The sequence below is a fragment of the Pochonia chlamydosporia genome, chromosome 1, assembly GCF_001653235.2.
Source record: "Pochonia chlamydosporia 170 chromosome 1, whole genome shotgun sequence".
NCBI lineage: Eukaryota > Fungi > Ascomycota > Sordariomycetes > Hypocreales > Clavicipitaceae > Pochonia > Pochonia chlamydosporia.
The window spans coordinates 5,229,688-5,248,272 of NC_035790.1; the positions used below are offsets into that span (position 1 = coordinate 5,229,688).

Sequence of the window (18,585 nt, forward strand, 5' to 3'; positions counted from 1 at the left end):
CATTCCTCCACTATCAAATACATTAAAACTCATCCATTTCTCTCTCCATGATGAAGTTTACCGCCGTTTTTGTCATGGCCCTATTCACCAGCAGCTCTGTTTATTTGACCTGGCCGCGGGGGGTTCGTACTACCAACCTTAGCAAGGATGGGCGGTTAAAGTAATAGACTAACTGGAACGTGCTTCGTCAGCATTGCCAGCATAGCAGTATTGCCGGCCACCGATATGGTACCGGCGAGGTCGTTGATGGGGGCAGGACCAAGCACATCCCTTGCCACAGTGAGAAGCCTGTAAGTGAATAACCATGATATGTGACTTCTTCTAAGATACCTAGGTACCTAGGTAAGCAATCAAATGCTAAATTGATTCGTTTTGCTAGTGTCCCTTTGGTGGTACACTTTGTAATTGGCGGGGAGGCTATGCGGAATGCAACGGAATGTTTTATGACCCATCCAGGTCAGTAGTGCGGCAGCTGGCAGGGTAAAATGAGGCACGGGCACGGTCACACATGGGAATAGTGTGGCTGGCAGGAATGTAATAGACGAGACGGGAACAAGCATGTCTATCAGAGCGACTTGTAGTCTGGTATGATATAGTTCTAAGCAACTTGACAACTAATAGGGTATATTGTACACTCAATCCCTGAGAGCAGGGCATCCCAAATCGAGGCAACCACTCTCATACTCTCTGTTTTTAACATACATGGTCTCTGAGACTTGTCCCGTCACCGAGGATCAGTTTGACATGTCGACGTCAACGGCTCCAAGTGCGGTTTCACACTCATGACGCTACCTCTAGGTATCCGGTTGTAAGAGCCGCGCCAAACGGAACCTCCTCTCCTGCACCAATGCCCTCATGTGCTGTTGCAAGATCTGCAAGATGCTGTAGTCCTTGACTCGCCGCCGCTTCGGCAGCAGAAGATGAGCCTGGCCTCAACCTGTCTGCGAGCTTGTCTTTCACGCCATCCCAGTGTCCTTCGCCGGACTTTTCGACGATATCCCTTATGATATCGACAGCCTCCTCCCGTGTGGACTCCGTTTTGGCCAACTTGCTTAATGACATGGTGGCAAGCGAGACAAAATGATTCATCAACGGGCTCTTCAAGTCCGGGCTCACAGACAGCAGATGAGCCAGTTCTTTCGTTGGCCAGAAAATCTCTTTCGGCGTGGCGCTTGGGGTCAGCATGGTGACGAGAAGGCGGCAGTGCCAATAAGCAAGATGAATCATTGGATACGCTGCTGCATCAATGTGCGCAGGTAAATCCTCCCGGTAGTTCTCAATGTAATCGGTCAAGATGGCGGCCATGGGACCCTCGGCTGTAAATGATCCGGTCTGCAACGTCGACACGACAAAAGAGATTCGGTTCAACAGTTTTGACAAACCTGTATAACGCGGGTTAGCATAGGCTTACTCATTTCACTCGGGAAGCACAAGTCAGACTCACGAAGCAAGTGATATGATACCTCTCCGATTATGTTCTCGAGGCCCGCTGGAACGACGGCGCTTCTGTCCGGAATTTGAGCTGGTTGGCCCGTTCCAGCAGCATGCCATCTGTCCATCAGCACCAAAGACCACCATATTCGGACACACAATTGATCATCAGAGTCATGTTCTGTCGTTTGGCTCAGAATTGAAGATTTCCAAAGCTTCATTGAGTTGGCGAGAGCCACTGCCCGAGCCAGGAGAAATGGGAGTGTAGAAGTTGCTCGCCAGTCAGCATCAATGATCAGTAATAATAAAGTCTGGGCGTGGACAATATCGGTGGCTCGGCTGCGTGGAGCATCGCTGCTTTCCCATTCGTGCAGAAGTGAACTGGCAATCTTGGTGCTGTCAGACGGGGGCTGGCCAACACACGACAGAGCGAGTGAAAAGGCCGACCGAACTGCTGGATTTGCTTGCGAGAGTAACGACTGAAGTCTGGCCATATCGTTTGGCAGCACTGGGTAGAGTGGCTGGACTGATATGAGAAACCTATTAAATGTGTTAGTTTGGCTATGAGTAATATGCGAGCTACACAAGAACGAGAACGTACTCATGGAAAATCTGCTCATCTACAGCAGGAATGTCTTCTCCATCCACCATGGGAACATCTGTTGATGTGGCGGGCTGTTTTGAAGGGGTATCTTCTGGTTTGATTGGCGATGGCTGAGGTGCCAAGGCGTTGTTGTTATTGTATTCTTGGCCAAACCCTTCCCCGGGTCCGGGTGCAGGCTGAATAGATCGTGGTTCTGAACCCCAGGGTGCTTGCCGGGCGTTTGTTGGTGTTGTGAAATCTCCTGCTGAAATACTAGAAAAGGGGCGCTTTCGTGTGGATTCCTCGAGGCCATTGCTATGCCTCGAGCGGTCCGTCGCAAACAACTTGTCGATATCGTCTTGGCTGAGATTGCCCTCGGATTCTAGTTTGTTTTCGATGCTGTGAATACGGTCTGCAAGCTCCTTAATATACCTGAAATACTTGTTAGCCAACTAGTCGTATACTACTCCTCTTGCATTTCGCTGTTCGTACCCTTTGCTAGGACCACGTTTCTGTGGTACTCTGCTAAACAAGCATCTAATAGACGACCGCGCGCAGCTAGAGCACGGGGTCTCACCCGAATCAGATTGTGCATCGCACTTGATTTTCTTCCTTCTACACTCGTCGCACGCACGCGACACCTTGGATCTCTTGCGCGGAGGAATTCCATCCCCCATCGCATATTGCGGCGGCAAGGGATGGCCAACGGGAACAGGCATCTGATGTTGAACCATCGGGTCGGTTGTAGGAGTATCCTGCACATAGGATGGTGTATGGTGCTGGTCAGGTTCGGGATGTGGCATAATGTTGCGCATGCTGGGGTCTTCAACATTCATATTCGGGTCGGTAGCTGGCAAGATGGAGGCGCCAGCTAAGCCTTGACCTAATTGAGCAGCTAATTGAAGCTCTTCCAAATTCGCTGGGCGAGAAGCATGATGCTGTGATGCGGCGTCGTCTTGGGCAGACAGCTGGGTCTGTTCATGCTCCTGCGCATGCACGTCTTCAGCTTCATGCTGCTCAGCTTGATCTTCATGTTCTGGAGGCCCTTCGCGAGCGTTGTGATAAAATGGTCCTGACTCCATCCCTTCCGCGCCAGGTGACGGGTATGTCAATCCTGTCGTGTCCTCGGCCTCGCCTTCTCTGCCTGGACTCATATTGACAACAGGAGCGAGGCGGTATTGTATTCTCGACGTGGGTGATGGTTTGGCGGCTGGCCTTGCCAAATATGGGGCACCGGCGTCGGTTTTATTCACTGATGAAACACAACATGAATTCCTGGATAGGCTGACAACAATTCGATACGGTTGGAATATTTATTTAGGAATTCGGGTCGTAAAATGCCAATGCATGGGCGATTGCACCAAGCTGTTGGCCGGCGTGTGCGTCTAAGTCAACTGAAGCCATCGTTAGCATGGTTGCGCGACCAGCCAGATTCCACTCTAAAACAACAAAATCCAAAATGCCACGCAGCAACACGCAACACGCGACCAAGTTCGTGGGCGAATGCTGGTGTGTTGCCATCAACAGGTAAAGGTGAGATGCATCAACTTACAGCTCCAATAGCTTTCTGGATCGGAGGATGATAAATGCGATGGGCCCGTCGCTGAACGGAAGAGGAAGAACTCGGCGCCGTGGTTGTGTATGGTTTTGACCCCTTGAGATCTGAGGACGGAGATGGAAGAATTTTCGGCTGGACGGCAAATCTTCGGCATGATCGACTGTCTGCCCCATGCAGGGTACTTGGGATATTTGGTAATTACGGGTCAGTTGCCGGATACTGGAGCTGACTCAGCTGTGTATTTTTGGCACCAGACCTCGATCCCCGTTAGTGGGCAAAATCGACGCCTCATTCTGCTCCGGCTTGCATGCAGTATGTCAACATGTTTCATCTCCGATCTGGCGGCGCAACTCTTTCCGCACTTGGCACGCTGTGCAGTCTGGCGTTGCATTTTGGCTAGCATGGACATTATTACTTGGTTTCTCCTTGACAATTCGTCTCTGTCGACCATTTGGTAGGCATTTTGCAGGACCGTACGGAATAACTACAGTCTGCTAGCCTTGAAATCCGACACAAAAATTCGACACAACCTGTTTGGTGAATTCGGAGTAGATTGCTCCCCTCTGTGCATTTGTCCGAAACAGAGGAGGTCGGTCTGGCCTAGGTCTGGTCTGGTCAACTTGCATTCACAATTTATCATGCACCACACTGTGGGGCAGGATCGATTTACGGTGAAGTCTGGGTTTGTCTTGCAATTGATTTGAATGGCGTGCGCACAGCATGTTCCAATTAATGTCCATTTATTAATGGCAATTTATGAATGTCTGATCGACCCAAAGGTCTGCCCTTGCATATTCAAGGTTGCAATTGATGACTGGAAGGAGCTAGGCCTGACTCCTGCCTGAGTCTGCGATTGAACTGATTCCATGTCGAACTGATTGGACAGCATTTGAACCTCCACACAGACAAAAGCCCCATCGACGGACACATGTCTGCTGTTGGTCCTGGCATTCCGGCTTACTTTATGTCCAGTTTGGTATAAAAAGTTTCGCATTTTCACCGTCCCCTCGTCAGCTCACAACCAGATGCCTCCCTCCTGGAAATTCACTTGTCGCATTTCCTTACCTTCTTTTCCGGTGAGCTGACTAGCTCCTAGCCGGAAGGCAGGAGTATTCGGCGTCGCCACCGTTCAAATTTTGCTATGAACTAGAATGTTTACCAATCAATACATGTACCTTTTCGGGTCCCTGAACATGGGAAAGGGCATCTAACGGGACACCAGACACTTGAGACAACCCTGTTGGCTTTATTGGAAAAGCTCGCAGTTCAACAAACTCAAACCGCCACACATAATCAGGTCGTCACATGATGGATATCATCGCTCTGCAGAATTGGGCCTATCTTCCAGATCTACCAGACGATATCGGTCCAATCCGCAACCTTCTCCTCCGCTACAGCAAGATACCAGCGAGGGATATTGACAAGCATATTTTGCGAGTTGTGAGTGGGCTCTGACCGTGGCGTACAAAATTTCCTGGTTCGCTAATAAGAAACGTCCCCATCGCAAGCGAGAGAATGCATGGAGGATATCAAGATTTCCGTGTGTCGGGCGGTGGAAATTTCTGCGCTTGACCGAGCAAAACGATCCCTGCTATCGACAGGTGCTGTTCAGGCTCAACGTGCCCAGATCAAATGACGCCTTTCTAGACTTGGGTTGTTGCGTGGGACAGGTTCTCCGACAACTTCGTCATGACGGTGTCCAGGGACTTCAGCTCTTCGGAACCGACGTGCAGTCCAAGTTTGTTGACATAGGCTATGATCTATTCCGGGACCAACACGGTTTCGGCGGAACCTTCGTCATCGGCGACATGCTTGATCCGGATGACACCCGACTAGACCAGCTGTTACATAAGGTTACCATCATATATGCAGGCAGTTTCTTCCACCTGTTCAACTGGATTCAGCAGGTCTATATTGGTAAGCGCCTAGTTGGGTTTCTTAAACACGGTACCAGGAATGCTCTTATATACGGTCGACACATTGGCACCAGCAGGCCTGGTGTATCCGCATTGGGAGGCATGTCGCCATATCTCCATGATAAGAATAGCTTTCAACGCCTTTGGGACGATATTGGGGACCTGACCAACACCAAATGGACAGTGGAGATGGAACCCGTTGGCGAAAAGGTTATGGATTTAGCACGAGTTGGAAAGGATGCTCAGCCAGTAAACTTCACCGTACACCAGATATCATAACCAGGCTGGCAGGCAACCAGAGCGAAATTAGACTTTGTACTCGTACTGTTTGGGAGTTTGATGGGCTGTTTGATATACTGCTATGTAGAATACTTTGATGCAGACAACTTGGCATATTGGTTTTCGTGGCCCAGAGGTTGCTAGTGCAACCTGAGGGTCAACTGTCTATTCATGATCGAGTCAACATGCCGAGCACGCAGAGCAGGCCAATTCATGCTCACGCGCACATGAGACCCCTTTCCAAAAAAAATTAAAATTGATCCTCTAGGGCTTCACTCAACAATCGCAGGCTAGAACTCAACTTCAACTTGCATAAGATGCTGGTTACAACCCAATCCAAACGAAGCTGTAGGGTAGTTCTAGAGTGCTTTCGGGTTGGCCGCAATGGTTATGGCGGAGCTCTTTCCAAACGTTGATGGACCCTCTCAAGTGCTCTTTCATTTGAGCCACCAGGCATTGCCCCGCCAATCGCCCGCCAAATAGCTCCAACATCCGACAGCTCAATGCGCGTGTCCGCGCTACCAGAGAAGTTGACCTCATCCGACCGACCTTCATCATTGATATCTCGGGGTTCGATGAGCATCAGTGCTTGGCGCATTGTGTTTGGCAGCATCGCGCAGCCTTGAGGGACACATCTGGTTCCTAGGCATTGCTAACCATCAAGTTATGATCATTCAGAGAATGACAAGCCAGCAACAATGGATGGCGACTGGGATGAGGTTGGTGTTGACGGCATATCTCCAAATGTCCACAGCTTTCCTTGACATGTCAACGTGCCGAGACATTGTGCTCCAAGTCTTGTGATACTGCATCTCTCAGCCAGCTTGCTAACACATGTCTACTACTCTCAGGTTGCCCGCATTCCGTTCCCGCCTCCGGGCGTCCATGCGATGCCGACACCGGTAACCACGATGACTTTTGACACCTTCCAAGAACTGCTATGGACCGGAAACGATTATGTAGGGACCATCACGTTATAAATGAAGTGGGATGTTTTCAATTCTGATGGTGGTGTAGGGTCGAGTAACCTCATTTCTTGGTTCGGAATTACAGCGATACACTTCTTTTAAAGCGCACCTTTCGACCGATGGAGCTGTCCGACAAATATTGGTCAACGACAAAGGCGTGGTCGTACTGGGGTCGAAAGATGTTCACATGGCACAGAGGAGAGGACCGCCTATGTGGCATATCAAGTACGAGGGAGCCACTGCACCAAACGCGTCGAGACAAGAGCTGATATCCCACAAAAAGGCATGACGACATGAAGGAACTACGATGTATGAGCTTTACCTCGAAAGGGACGGCCGAAATAATTGCTGCAGGGTTGCAAGACACAATGCTAGTCATCGACCTTAATAAGGGCGAGGTTGTGAAGCAGGTTAGTCGGCGGCTTGTTTGCTTGTCCCAGGCTGATGCACGTAACTTACAGGGCTGACAGATTGCAACGGAACACCAATACTCCATCATGAAACGAGGAAGATATATTTGCGCGGCGACCAAGAATGGCACTGTGAATCTCCTCGATCCCGTGTCCTTTGCAGTGGTCAAGTCTTGGAATGCTCACTCTGCTTTGATCAGTGACATGGATGCCCAACATGACTTCATTGTCACTTGTGGTTATTCGCTTCGACAAGGCCAAACGTACATGCTTGACCCGTTCTTGAACGTGTTTGATATCAAAAAGATGTCGTCCATGGCGCCGATACCCTTTCCTGCTGGAGCTGCCTACGTCCGCATGCATCCCAGGATGCTAACAACAAGCATTGTGGTGTCTCAATCAGGCCAGATGCACGTAATCGACCTAATGAATCCCAACACAACGAACATGCGGCAAGCAAATGTTCTCACCTACCTCAGCATGTTTGAAATTGCACCGTCTGGGGAAGCAATGGCCTTGACTGATGCTGAGTGCAATATCCACCTTTGGGGTTCACCGACAAAACTGCATTTTGTCGACTTGCCTACACCGATAGACTTTGCTGGGCCAGAGGATCATGCTCCTCAGATTGAGTGGACGTCTGAGACGTACGAACGGATCCTGCTCGCACAAGCCTCGAAATTACTTGCTAACCTTTTTCTGTAGTCCGCTTAATTCCGTTGGGTTGCCATATTATAGGGAAGTATTAGCATCAGCATGGCCGGACCTTGTATCGGATGTTGGCGCCCCTCCGGTGCGATTTGACCCCCAGTTCATTGCGAGTCTGAAGCCGACCGAATTCGGGCTGTATGGGCGCAACACGCGAGGACTCCGCAGGAACCAAGCAGAGGATACCAGAAACAGCCACAAGTCTGCAAACTCTGGTCTTAAGGCGCCAAAATTCCTAAGCGAGAAAGCTAGAGAGTCTGCGAAATCTGATTTCAACACCGATGATAGGCACGACGATGCCTCTGGCCCAGTAGCTGATAACGAGGTTGAAAGCAAGAAATCAGATGTGCCAGTTATGTACCGTAATGTTGAAATCAAGTACAGCAAGTTCGGAGTGGATGACTTTGACTTTGGGTAAGTTAAATACCGGTGATATCAATTTTGCTTTGTCTTGGGCTACTTGCTGACAGAAACCAGTTTTTACAACAAATCTCGCTACTCGGGCTTGGAAATTCATATTTCAAACTCCTACGCTAATTCACTCCTCCAAATTATGCACTTTACTCCCCTTGTGCGGAACCTAGCCCTGCAGCATGCGGCTACTGCATGTGTCGGCGAAATTTGCTTGCTGTGCGAACTGGGCTTTCTCTTCGACATGTTGCAAAAAGCAGACGGCTCAATCTGTCAAGCCACGAACCTGTTGAGAACACTAAGTAGTCACCCACAAGGTAAAACACCCGCCAGCTCTTTTTTCGTCATACCATCTTGCTGACCACTGGCAGCGGGACCACTTGGCCTTCTTGAAGAGGATTCCCATAGCTCGTCCCTGAATGTGATGCTGCAAGGGTTAACCAGATTCCTCTTGGATAAAATTGTTTCTGACTATAAGAGCATTTCGCCAACTTCATCCACTATGGAACAAGTTGGTGATACCTACTGCAAAGCCCTCACTGTACAGCCGCTGACAAACGTGCAGATTCTTGCAACCTCAGCCACAAGCTCCATACGATGCATGAATTGTAGGAGCGAGTATACAAGACCAGGTTCCACGTTTGTCAATGACTTACTCTATCCACCATTCGTTAGTTCTCTGATGCACTCTGGCCTATTGGTCCCCAAGAAAAAGCTAATGATGATGTCGCAGAAGCCTCCTGGACGGAACGCCAAAATGCCCCGGGTAACTTTCTCTCAAGTACTTAAGAGCAGCGTTGAGAGAGAAACCACCTCTAAAGGCTGGTGTAGCCGTTGCCAGCGTTATCAAACTATAGCTACTAGAAAAACAATCCACAACATCCCGGCTGTTTTGATGCTCAATACTGCAATCACAAGCCACGACCATCGCATGTTGTGGTCTACTCCCGGCTGGCTTCCCGAGGAGATCGGAATAATCGTCGAGCAAGGTCAATTTTTTTGTTATGAAGGCGAAGACCTAAAACTTCACTTACAGCGAGGCATACATAACATTACAGTATATTCACTCATCGGAATGGCAATCAACATCGAGGGCGGTCAGACGCAAAAGCCGCATCTGGTATCCATGATCAATGGTATGTGTTGTTGACATGACGTGGAAACAGGATATTACTAACCACTGGACGTACAGTTGCGCATGCTGAGCAGGAAGCGCCTGGACACAGTCAATGGCATCTGTTCAACGACTTCTTGGTACGATCCGTCAGCACTGAAGAGGCACTTACATTCAATACGTCGTGGAAAGTCCCTAGTGTTGTAGCATTCCAAATGAAAGAAGCCAACAACAAAATCGACACAACTTGGAAGGATCAGTTGGATACCTCGATTCTCTATCACGATTTGAAGTATGTATCTCTACGCGGTGCGAGCAGAACTGCCAATGCTGACCTTTGAACCGCAGCCCAAACCCCAATTCTGACAATAAAACGTATCAACTTCTGAATGCGGACACAGAACGTCCTGGCCCGGATACTATCATAGCCCTAGACACCGAGTTCGTGGCCATACGGCAGCCCGAAATCGAGATGAACTCTGACGGAGAGCGGGAGACAATCAGGCCCATTGTCTATGCACTGGCACGAACATCGGTTGTACGAGGACAAGGCGAGAACGAGGGGCTCCCTTTCATCGACGACTATATATCCATACAAGAGCCCATTGTCGACTACCTAACGTCCTACTCGGGAATCACGGAGGAAGATCTTGATCCACGAATTTCCAAACACAGCCTACTACCCCTGAAACTCGCCTACAAGAAACTCTGGGTTCTCCTCAACCTAGGCTGCAAATTCCTCGGCCACGGTCTCAAGCAAGATTTCCGTGTCATCAACATCCACGTTCCCAGGTCTCAAATCATCGACACGATTGACCTGTTCTTCCTAAAGTCGCGGCTTCGCAAACTCTCCCTCGCCTTCTTGGCGTGGTACCTGCTAAAGGAGGACATTCAATTGGAAACACACGACTCGATTGAAGATTCGCGAACAGCACTCAAACTGTACAGGAAGTACCTCGAGTTTGAAGACGCCGGTATTCTAGAGACTATGCTGCAGGATATTTACCGCGCAGGCAGGGATGTCAACTTCAAACCTCCGCGGAAGGATGACTTGGGTGTGCAAAGGACGGATACCCCGCCTTTACCTGTAGACAGCTCTATGCCGGGACCGTCTACGCCCGTGAGGAAGATTATAGGGATGGCGCCTGGGTCAGGGTTTGGCGGTGGAACGAGCTGGACGCCGGGGAAGGGATCGCCCTTACGATAGAAATTGGTTGTGATTTTTTTGGCTACAAGTAAGAAGTACAATTGTAAGCGTGTTTACATCAAGTCACAGAAACAGAGCGAATAAACTGTAGCATCATAAAATGTGGGCGTAAATATGTGTGATGTTTTATAAAAGTCAGTGCCCCGTGCATCTCATGGCTCTATTGTACGTACGTAGTCTCGCAGATCCCCTCCAAAACAAAACAGAGACAATACCCCATGCGCAGCTATTCAACAAAGTATCTCGCAAGCGTCTTTTCCACTTTCTAAACGTGCAATGTGCTCCTATACCACTCTGACACGGCCCAATTCAACAGTTTAGCGCAGTCAAATCCAGACACAGACTCCCAGCATGCAGGCGATCCTAATTGTTTTTCTTTTCAACAGTCCGTATGGCTCCACGACGAAAAATGGTAGTAACTCAACGATGCCAACTCCAACGCCGTCTATGCATATGCCACTAAGGTTGAGGAGTGGGATTTTATTTTCCGCTGTAGGAGAACTTGCAAGTAAACATCTTGGCCGCATCGGGGTTGGATTGTCCACTGCTCTTAGCGGAGTTGAGGTTGAAAGGCTGCCTCCGGAGCAATGAGGGAATTATCGTCAACCTTGGCTCCGAGGATTGCATCCCGTTGGAGATTTGAAGGATGTGGGAAGTTTACTCTTCTCCTAGTAGAGAGACAGATGGTGTGTGGCTTTCCTATAGCTCAGATTCGGCACCGTTTGTTGATAGAGCCATGGGACTACCGTTTTGGTTTTGTCGTTGGCGGAGACGAGCGTTGCCGGGTGGTCGCCGACGAACAATTGCTCGTCCATTCATGTTCATAGATTCGTCGTCATCCTCAGACTCGGCGCATTGCTCAGCGTAGATGCGTGATTCATCCAGTTCGTTTACATCGGTGGGCCGGTCACGTAGCCATTGCATGCGGGGCCCGGACCGGGCTCGCTCTGAAACTCTGAAGCCGTAGATTTTGGGATGGTAGATGTGGCCGGGTCCTAGGTTGGGTGCAATATTCTTGGCGTACATGCCGTTGACAAGCTCCTCGTCAGCCGTTATTCTCGAGGTTACTGTAGAGAGAACGTCGGGACCCCTCTTAGTAAGGTCGTACTCGGGGAAGGTGAGGAGGAACAGGGCGCCGAAGGTGCGGCCGAAGAACGCTCCGTCTACGGTTTGGAACCTGCTGTTTGGAGGGACATAGACGTCCAAGCAAGATGGGCAGAACAATTTGACGGTATCCTCGCCTGGTATGTCGGATAGGCCAACTGGCAATGTCCTTGCTTGCTCACAGTTGGTCCGTGGGCAGCAACCAAAGTGGCCGAGCTCGTATTTTTCACTCATCTGCTGGATACCAGCGCGTGAGCATATAAAACGTTGGTGGATGAGGCCGTAGAGCATCTCTGCTGAGGACTCGATGACGGATAGGTCGCTGGCCATTCTGCTGTGGTGTCTTCGCTCGCCTGGTCGGCCACCCATTCGTTCTTGGCCATCCCCCAGGCCTGATTCATTATCATCTTCTTCCTCTTCCTCGTCTTCCTCGTCTTCGTCGTCCTCTGGCTCTACATCCAGGATCATCTGGAAAAGGCGGAAACGAGTTAGCAGCCGTCATAATTTTTTTTGCTCGCTCGGCGAAATTCGCAGGAGCCCCCCTGATACATACCTCCAATGCTTCCTTGTACATGGCCACCTGGGTCTGGAGACCCGTCAGGTTGAAGTCATCTTCGATAAACTCCTCTGATACCTCGGCGAAATACTCGTGCCCTAACAGAGCACAAAAGCTCGAGATCCACGACTCTGGCGCGCCCGAGTCTGTAGACATGGCAAATGTTCGGGATGGCCGCAATGGCCACTCGTCAATGAGACGACTACTAACGAAAAAACAACGACAAAGGACGCGGGATGGATGATGCGATGGAGGGGCAGATCTCGACAACCCACAAGCCCAGGATTCAACGGGATTGAGGCGGGGTGGTAAAGGGCACGCGTACTGCAGCCGCAGCAGACAGGAGAAGGGCGTCGGCGAGAAGGGCGGTCGGGATCAGGGTCGCGAGATCGATGTTGTGTTTGTGCCGGACGGAGGGCCTGGTGTCGTTAGGTTAAGGCTTCTGGATACTGATGCCGGCCAGCCGTTTGATCTGCGCGAAAGGTTTGGAGGAGCTGTGATTTGACAATAGTACTAGCAGTTGTAGTGCGTGCGCAGCGGTTGGCACTATGTGGTGGTACTCTGTGGTCTGGTCTGGTGTGGTCTGTCCTGGTCTGTCCTGGTCTGCCCAGTCTGGTGGGATGGATCAAATGCATCAAATGGATGGACTGGATGAGCAAGTAAGTGGGTATTGCGTCTGGGTCGTTCCCTGGTTCCCCTGGCTGCCCGGCCACCTAACCCTGCCTGGGCCGCCGGTGATCAGGTTTTGCCGGATTCCGAACTCCTGATATGAACACCCAGTCAGGGCACATATGTAATTACATCATACACATCATCTCACACACATCAGGTTAAAGTATCGACCATGGGGAGAAATGGCAGGTAATTCTTAATTTATTTCATTTTAATGCTTTGTACTGTATACTGCCGGTATTATATATATTTATTCCGCATTCATCTCTCACAACGGTAATTTTGCATGCGCCATGAACAAGCGAACCTTCTTCACCAACGTGTGTAGGCGACAGCTTCACACTTCTCTACGATATTCTTCACCAACCCTATTACATGTCGGGGCCGCTTCTCCTTCATCTCATGGACACCCAGATGTCCAAGCATTTCAACAGAAAGCCCTGAAACCACAGAAACCATACTTCTTCCCTAGCGATGCAGGCTCACCAACCTCCCATCTACCAGCATTCGTTAAATGGTTCACTAGACCTTCCACATCCCATGGCTCTCAACAAACCCACCATCCATTTGCTCCGGCGTTGGTGCAAAAGTTCCAAGAATGGCCATTTCCTTACGAATTGATCAAATCTCCGGGGAAACAAGATGCCGTCTCAGACTTCCAGAATACACTCATGACCAGTTCAGAAATGACTGATCAAATAATGGCCGGAATCCTGCAATCGGCAGTGACCGAAGGAACCGACCAGACTTTCTTTCAACTATATGCGCCCTTGAAGCTTCTCATCAAGGCTCTGGAATTCAACGCATCTCGAGACCCAACTACTACACACCCTTTGCACGTATACATTGCCCAGTCCGCTCTCCCTGACCTGCCTCAACCCATGCAAGACGATCTACCAGTACCGGAAGTTGTTAAGCGTGCGGGAAAAGGCGACATTTACAGCTCATCCATTTGGTTGGGCACGGAGCCAACGTATACGCCATTGCATAGGGACCCAAACCCGAATCTGTTTTGCCAATTGCACAGTCAGAAGGTCGTACGTCTCTTACCGCCTAAGCTCGGCGACAGACTTTTCTTCGAAGTCCAGGTCCAAATAAGGCAGCAGGGCAACAGTCGCATACGGACGACTGATATGATGCAAGGCGAGGAACGAAAGGCGCTGCATGACGCTGTCTGGGAGAATGAATCACCGCCAGATGAGATGCATGAAGTCGAGCTCGACGCTGGCGACGCGCTCTTCATTCCTGACGGTTGGTGGCATTCTGTCAAGAGTGTAGAGTCTGACGGGGGACTCAACGCTTCTGTGAACTGGTGGTTTAGGTAGACGGAAATAGAAGTCATGAGAACCAATTCACCAGTCACAGCATTGTGGTCCGTGATGCCAACGGCAAATATGGATGACAACTTCTTCATTCACTATCAAGGAAATACCGCAAGTACCTGGCACATGCAGCGAGTTACGGCATTCAGCACCGAGTTGCGCAATTCTGATCCTATCCCTCAACCAACACACAGCAGTGTTACTAGACCCATCAAAAGCAAGACGTGCATGGACCCTACTTCAGTTAGAGCGAATCCCCTCGTCACACAGCTGATTTCACTTACAGTTCCGGTACTGCCAATAGAAGCAGCGCAAGCAATGTCAGCAATAGGGTCTATAGGTAGTCTATTAGTACGGTCTTCCATACAACTCCTCATAACTGGGCGCGCAGACTTACTCAAACCACCCTCCAGGGCGGCAGCACCACAAGCCGCCGTGTAAGCTGCAAGTGAAGAGATGCAAGCTACAGACATTAGAATTCTGGAAGCATGTATCATCACAATTCATTGTATTTAACTCACCGACCCAGTTGCATCCGTTAGCCTGTGCAGCCTGCATGTATGCCGTGGCGCTTTGCTGGACACCTTGGAGAGATACGGCCGTAGGAGCGGCGTATGCGAGGACTGCAGAGGAAATGAGGACGAAGAATGAGGGCTGCATGATGGCGGGATGTTGATGTCGTTGCTGAGGTGAAGAGTTATGCTGTTGGATAAGAAGAGTGATGTGTGCTGATGAGAATAAATGCATTGAGATGGCGGTCGGAAGACATTTATTTATGCACTTGAATACACCATCGTGAAGGGTTCATATTGCCTTTCACGATGATAGTCCTGTGTCGGTGAGGCGGCGCATAATGCAAGAAACAAGTTACTCCGAGCTTACTGAACGAACTCAAAACCCTGATTCAGACTCATGTTCCGTAGGAAGATAGGCAAAAAGAAGAAGGCAGCGTCTCAGCCTGCTAGGAGTGAATCATGTCTTATGCTTCTTGCAAAGGTAGGATGCTGACCGAAGGCTGGAGACTCGCAAATACCACTGTTTCATGAGGTATTTTTTATCGTAGGCAGCACGGCCAAGGGGGCCAAAAATACACTTAGCCTAGTCTGTCCTCACATTTTTCGGCGGAATACATCTGTAAGGCTGACTCTCTTCAGAAGCTGAACTTTGAGACGCGGTGATGGGCTGGGACAAGTCAAGACGGTAAGGGCATGAGTGTCTCACTGAACCGCTTCATCGGTTTGGGACTCGTAGTCGTAAAAAAGAGAAACCAGTCTTACATTTTCGTTGCTGCTTTTGGAATGGATTTGCTAGAATGCACGGGGCAATTCATACTACAAACGGTTTCTCAGCATCATGACACAGGCTGTATCCGCGAGACATCAGTTGTATGTACAGTGGGGGGTCAGAAGTATTTGAACTGGGAAAGGTATCGTATATCGCCTTGTGTGCTGAGGCATATTGGGCTGTGTTAGTGTATACTTGGATATGTTCAAACACATTGGACCACAGGCTGTACTCTACGTGACTTCGTCATGACATGATACGAGAATATGTGGCTTGTGCAGTCTCAGAAGGGATTCACGGCTTAGCCGGTGGTCGGATAATCATCTGCGAATAGGCTGTGTTACTTTGAGACAGAACGAATGAGAAGACGGCACGAGAAAGCAATGGCCATTGTAAGTACGTCGTGTCTTTGGTATTTACAGAAATGTTTTAGAATCAAGGAACCAAGAAAGCTTTTGCATGCTCCGTAGCATTAACTCTAACTAGGGATGAAATTCGAAAGTCCCAGTCAGGTGGCTGAATCGTCCGTATATGGATCGAACCCAACCCGCTGTTTTGTCTCCCTGCGTAACTTTTCTCTTTGGGAACCGGCGACCCCGGTTGTAGACGTCTCCTCTAGAAAGAATGTCAAAATATGATCTGGGATTGACAAGTGAGACATCTGCTGAAACTCTTGGAGTCCTACCAGCCGTATCATCATCTCTAAGAGCGACAGTGATGTTGTCACGGCGCTGAAGGGTGGTGCGACTGCGTCTTGACTTTGCTTTTGGTGGGGAGAAATATCGGCGACTTGGTCTTGGTGGACGGTTGCATTTTCTTGGATAGAGCACTCCGCCATCTCGGTCAAGAGCGAAGAATCCAATAAGCACTGGGTAGCCTTATCGAGAGAGCAATTCGCAAGGTCGTCGATACCAGTGTCGTCGATACCAGTGTCGTCGATACCAGTGTCGTCGATACCAGTGTCGTCGATAATATGCGAGTCTTCTTTGCAATCAATTCTGGAAGTGTTGGTGTCCTCGTCGCCTTCGCTCTCCTCTCCGCCATCAACATCTTCCACAAACATCTCCAAGGCTAGCCATTCCGGATCAAGATGGTTTGGCAAATTGGAGAAGGCAGTGGCCTTTCCTTCACTTTGATTTAATACGGTATTATGGATTTCGTGATGTATTTGCATATCGACAAGATCTTGATCTTCGTCAGAATCCTTCTGTTTGGCACTATCGCCTCTTTCACCTGTACGGGGCGACCCTGTTGGACACTCGACTTTGGTTGGTTCTTGCGTTGCAGCGTTTGCGTCTCGCTTGAGAAGCAAAACCGGTCGATTTCCTTCCTCTGTGGTATTTCGAATGTTGAGGAGCTTCCCTGTGTCGGTGTAGAATATTTTTGAGAATTGGTGAGTCGGAATGCGTTCCTGTCGACTTGGTAAGCATCCTGCTCTGTGGGGAATGCCAGTTTCATTATCATGATGTAGGCGACCATCATTGAGATCTTCTATGAGATCCAAATAATAGTGATATTCTTGACAATTGGTGCTGCTGTTCCGGTCACTGCCTTGTAGGTGGTGGCGTGGTATTACCCAGTTCTGATTATAGCGATAGAGGCGCGCCGTAACTTTGTGCATGACCTCTTGCCATATTGGCCTTCGATAATTTTCGTCCAACCCATAATTATTCGTATAATTATCCCATGAGTCTCTGTTGTCACCATTTGGCGCCGTGTGGGCGAGGAACAACATGTACAACGATAGACTGAAAGTTGGCCCAATTTGCACTGGCTCTTTCGAGCCTCGCGCAAACAGAGAGTCCCCCATTGCAATAAATGTACTGGCTTGAAGTAGCCTAGACGGAGATATTGTAGGAGGGAGCGAGGTGGACAGTGTTTCCCCTGAGGCGGTAATGGCCAGTTGCAGCAGCGGAATATCTCGATCAATACGATCCAGGAGGCTCTTCATATCGGCAATAACCTTTAACAAATGCTTCTCTGAATGCTTTGAAATTCTTATCCGACCAGTGGTAGGCTCGGAACCGCTGATTGTCGCCATAGCATCTTCCACATCTCTTCCTAGCGACACGATTCGTCGGTGGAGTGACTTGGTGACTGGAACGGCTGACTCCAGAAAGACATTTCCTCTGCCAGACCTGCATGATATTAGACTAAATTCGTCCTGGCACGTTTGGAAAGCTTACTTCAACTCAATAAGGTCGATAGCTGGAGAAATAATCTACCACTGTCAGAATAAAACAATACAGTTGCCTTCAGCATGAGGGATCACCTTGATTTTGCATTCAAGCAACTTTTGTAGTGATGCCAATTCTTTCTCCAATCTTCGATCATCGACCTTTTTTACAAGCCTGGAACATTGATCCAGTGCGTAGTTTGAGGTCAAGACAATGCCGGACCGCACAGCGTATCTCATTGCCTGCATCCCAATCAGGGCTAGGAATTGGTCCATGGTATCGATTCAAGGGTGGCGGCTTGGCCACGGTTGGAGAAATTCGAGAACATTAGTGTAGAAGAATGAAGTAACGAGTAAAGGGAGAAAAACAGATGGGACATCATTTTCTTGCTAGCAGTGAATCTTCAGTGAATGGTCGAATTGAACATTTCACTAAGTAAACAAATGCGGACAGTGCGAGTATTGCTCTCTGCCCCTCCCGTCCATGTGCCTGGTGTAGAGTGGCCTGGGTATATGGTCAAAATGGGCTGGCTGCCTGCTTCGTTGCATACCCCTGAATATCAAATTGGCACATCTCACAGGACTGGTTGGTTCGCACAATTCAACAATTGAGTCATTAGAGTTGTGAACTAGTGGCATGTCAAGGCAGCAAAACCAGGATTAAGACAGTGTGCGTTCAGATTGAACATGTACTGTGCTAACCCCTCCACCTGCAACCTCTTCCCGCGTCATTTGGTGGGGCTCGAATTTTCACAACCTCCACCAAAAGCAATCAGGCGGAACGATATACAGGCCCGATCATCTCGAGAGATCGCTCTGACGCCTAGAACCTCGCCCTACGACAATCCGAAGAGGCGAAGCTCGTTCCAAGTCGTTTGAGTCACAG

General features: G+C 49.5%; 7 protein-coding genes across 7 annotated transcripts; 3 read left to right on the forward strand and 4 right to left on the reverse strand.

Moving 5' to 3' along the window:
* Positions 1-780: 780 nt before the first annotated feature.
* VFPPC_01372 (C6 finger domain-containing protein) lies at positions 781-3,168 on the reverse strand (the record flags this gene model as incomplete). The annotated part of the gene is made up of 4 exons (XM_022428222.1): positions 781-1,382; positions 1,445-1,971; positions 2,033-2,446; positions 2,507-3,168. The coding sequence occupies 4 exons, from the start codon at positions 3,166-3,168 to the stop codon at positions 781-783; spliced, it is 2,205 nt and encodes a 734-aa protein (XP_022284736.1).
* Positions 3,169-4,880: 1,712 nt separating this feature from the next.
* VFPPC_01373 (methyltransferase domain-containing protein) lies at positions 4,881-5,767 on the forward strand (the record flags this gene model as incomplete). Its single annotated transcript, XM_018281213.1, has 2 exons — positions 4,881-5,012; positions 5,081-5,767. The coding sequence occupies 2 exons, from the start codon at positions 4,881-4,883 to the stop codon at positions 5,765-5,767; spliced, it is 819 nt and encodes a 272-aa protein (XP_018149806.1).
* Positions 5,768-6,465: 698 nt separating this feature from the next.
* Positions 6,466-10,585, forward strand: VFPPC_15349 (PAB-dependent poly(A)-specific ribonuclease subunit PAN2; the record flags this gene model as incomplete). Its single annotated transcript, XM_022428963.1, has 11 exons — positions 6,466-6,486; positions 6,619-6,726; positions 6,785-6,960; positions 7,019-7,145; positions 7,206-7,792; positions 7,851-8,267; positions 8,331-8,581; positions 8,636-8,934; positions 8,998-9,400; positions 9,457-9,670; positions 9,727-10,585. 11 exons carry the CDS (start codon positions 6,466-6,468, stop codon positions 10,583-10,585), a joined length of 3,462 nt encoding a protein of 1,153 aa, XP_022284737.1.
* Positions 10,586-11,284: 699 nt separating this feature from the next.
* VFPPC_13065 (casein kinase II beta subunit) lies at positions 11,285-12,401 on the reverse strand (the record flags this gene model as incomplete). Its single annotated transcript, XM_018290842.1, has 2 exons — positions 11,285-12,157; positions 12,243-12,401. 2 exons carry the CDS (start codon positions 12,399-12,401, stop codon positions 11,285-11,287), a joined length of 1,032 nt encoding a protein of 343 aa, XP_018149808.1.
* Positions 12,402-13,210: 809 nt separating this feature from the next.
* On the forward strand, positions 13,211-14,242 carry VFPPC_13066 (JmjC domain-containing protein; the record flags this gene model as incomplete). The annotated part of the gene is made up of 1 exon (XM_018290843.1): positions 13,211-14,242. The coding sequence occupies one exon, from the start codon at positions 13,211-13,213 to the stop codon at positions 14,240-14,242; it is 1,032 nt and encodes a 343-aa protein (XP_018149809.1).
* Positions 14,243-14,450: 208 nt separating this feature from the next.
* VFPPC_13067 (fungal calcium binding protein domain-containing protein) lies at positions 14,451-14,899 on the reverse strand (the record flags this gene model as incomplete). Its single annotated transcript, XM_022428859.1, has 4 exons — positions 14,451-14,474; positions 14,524-14,573; positions 14,637-14,702; positions 14,761-14,899. The coding sequence occupies 4 exons, from the start codon at positions 14,897-14,899 to the stop codon at positions 14,451-14,453; spliced, it is 279 nt and encodes a 92-aa protein (XP_022284738.1).
* A 1,132-nt stretch (positions 14,900-16,031) lies between these two features.
* On the reverse strand, positions 16,032-17,975 carry VFPPC_01375 (RanGTP-binding protein; the record flags this gene model as incomplete). Its single annotated transcript, XM_018281214.1, has 3 exons — positions 16,032-17,661; positions 17,710-17,744; positions 17,796-17,975. 3 exons carry the CDS (start codon positions 17,973-17,975, stop codon positions 16,032-16,034), a joined length of 1,845 nt encoding a protein of 614 aa, XP_018149811.1.
* Between the last annotated feature and the right edge of the window lie 610 nt (positions 17,976-18,585).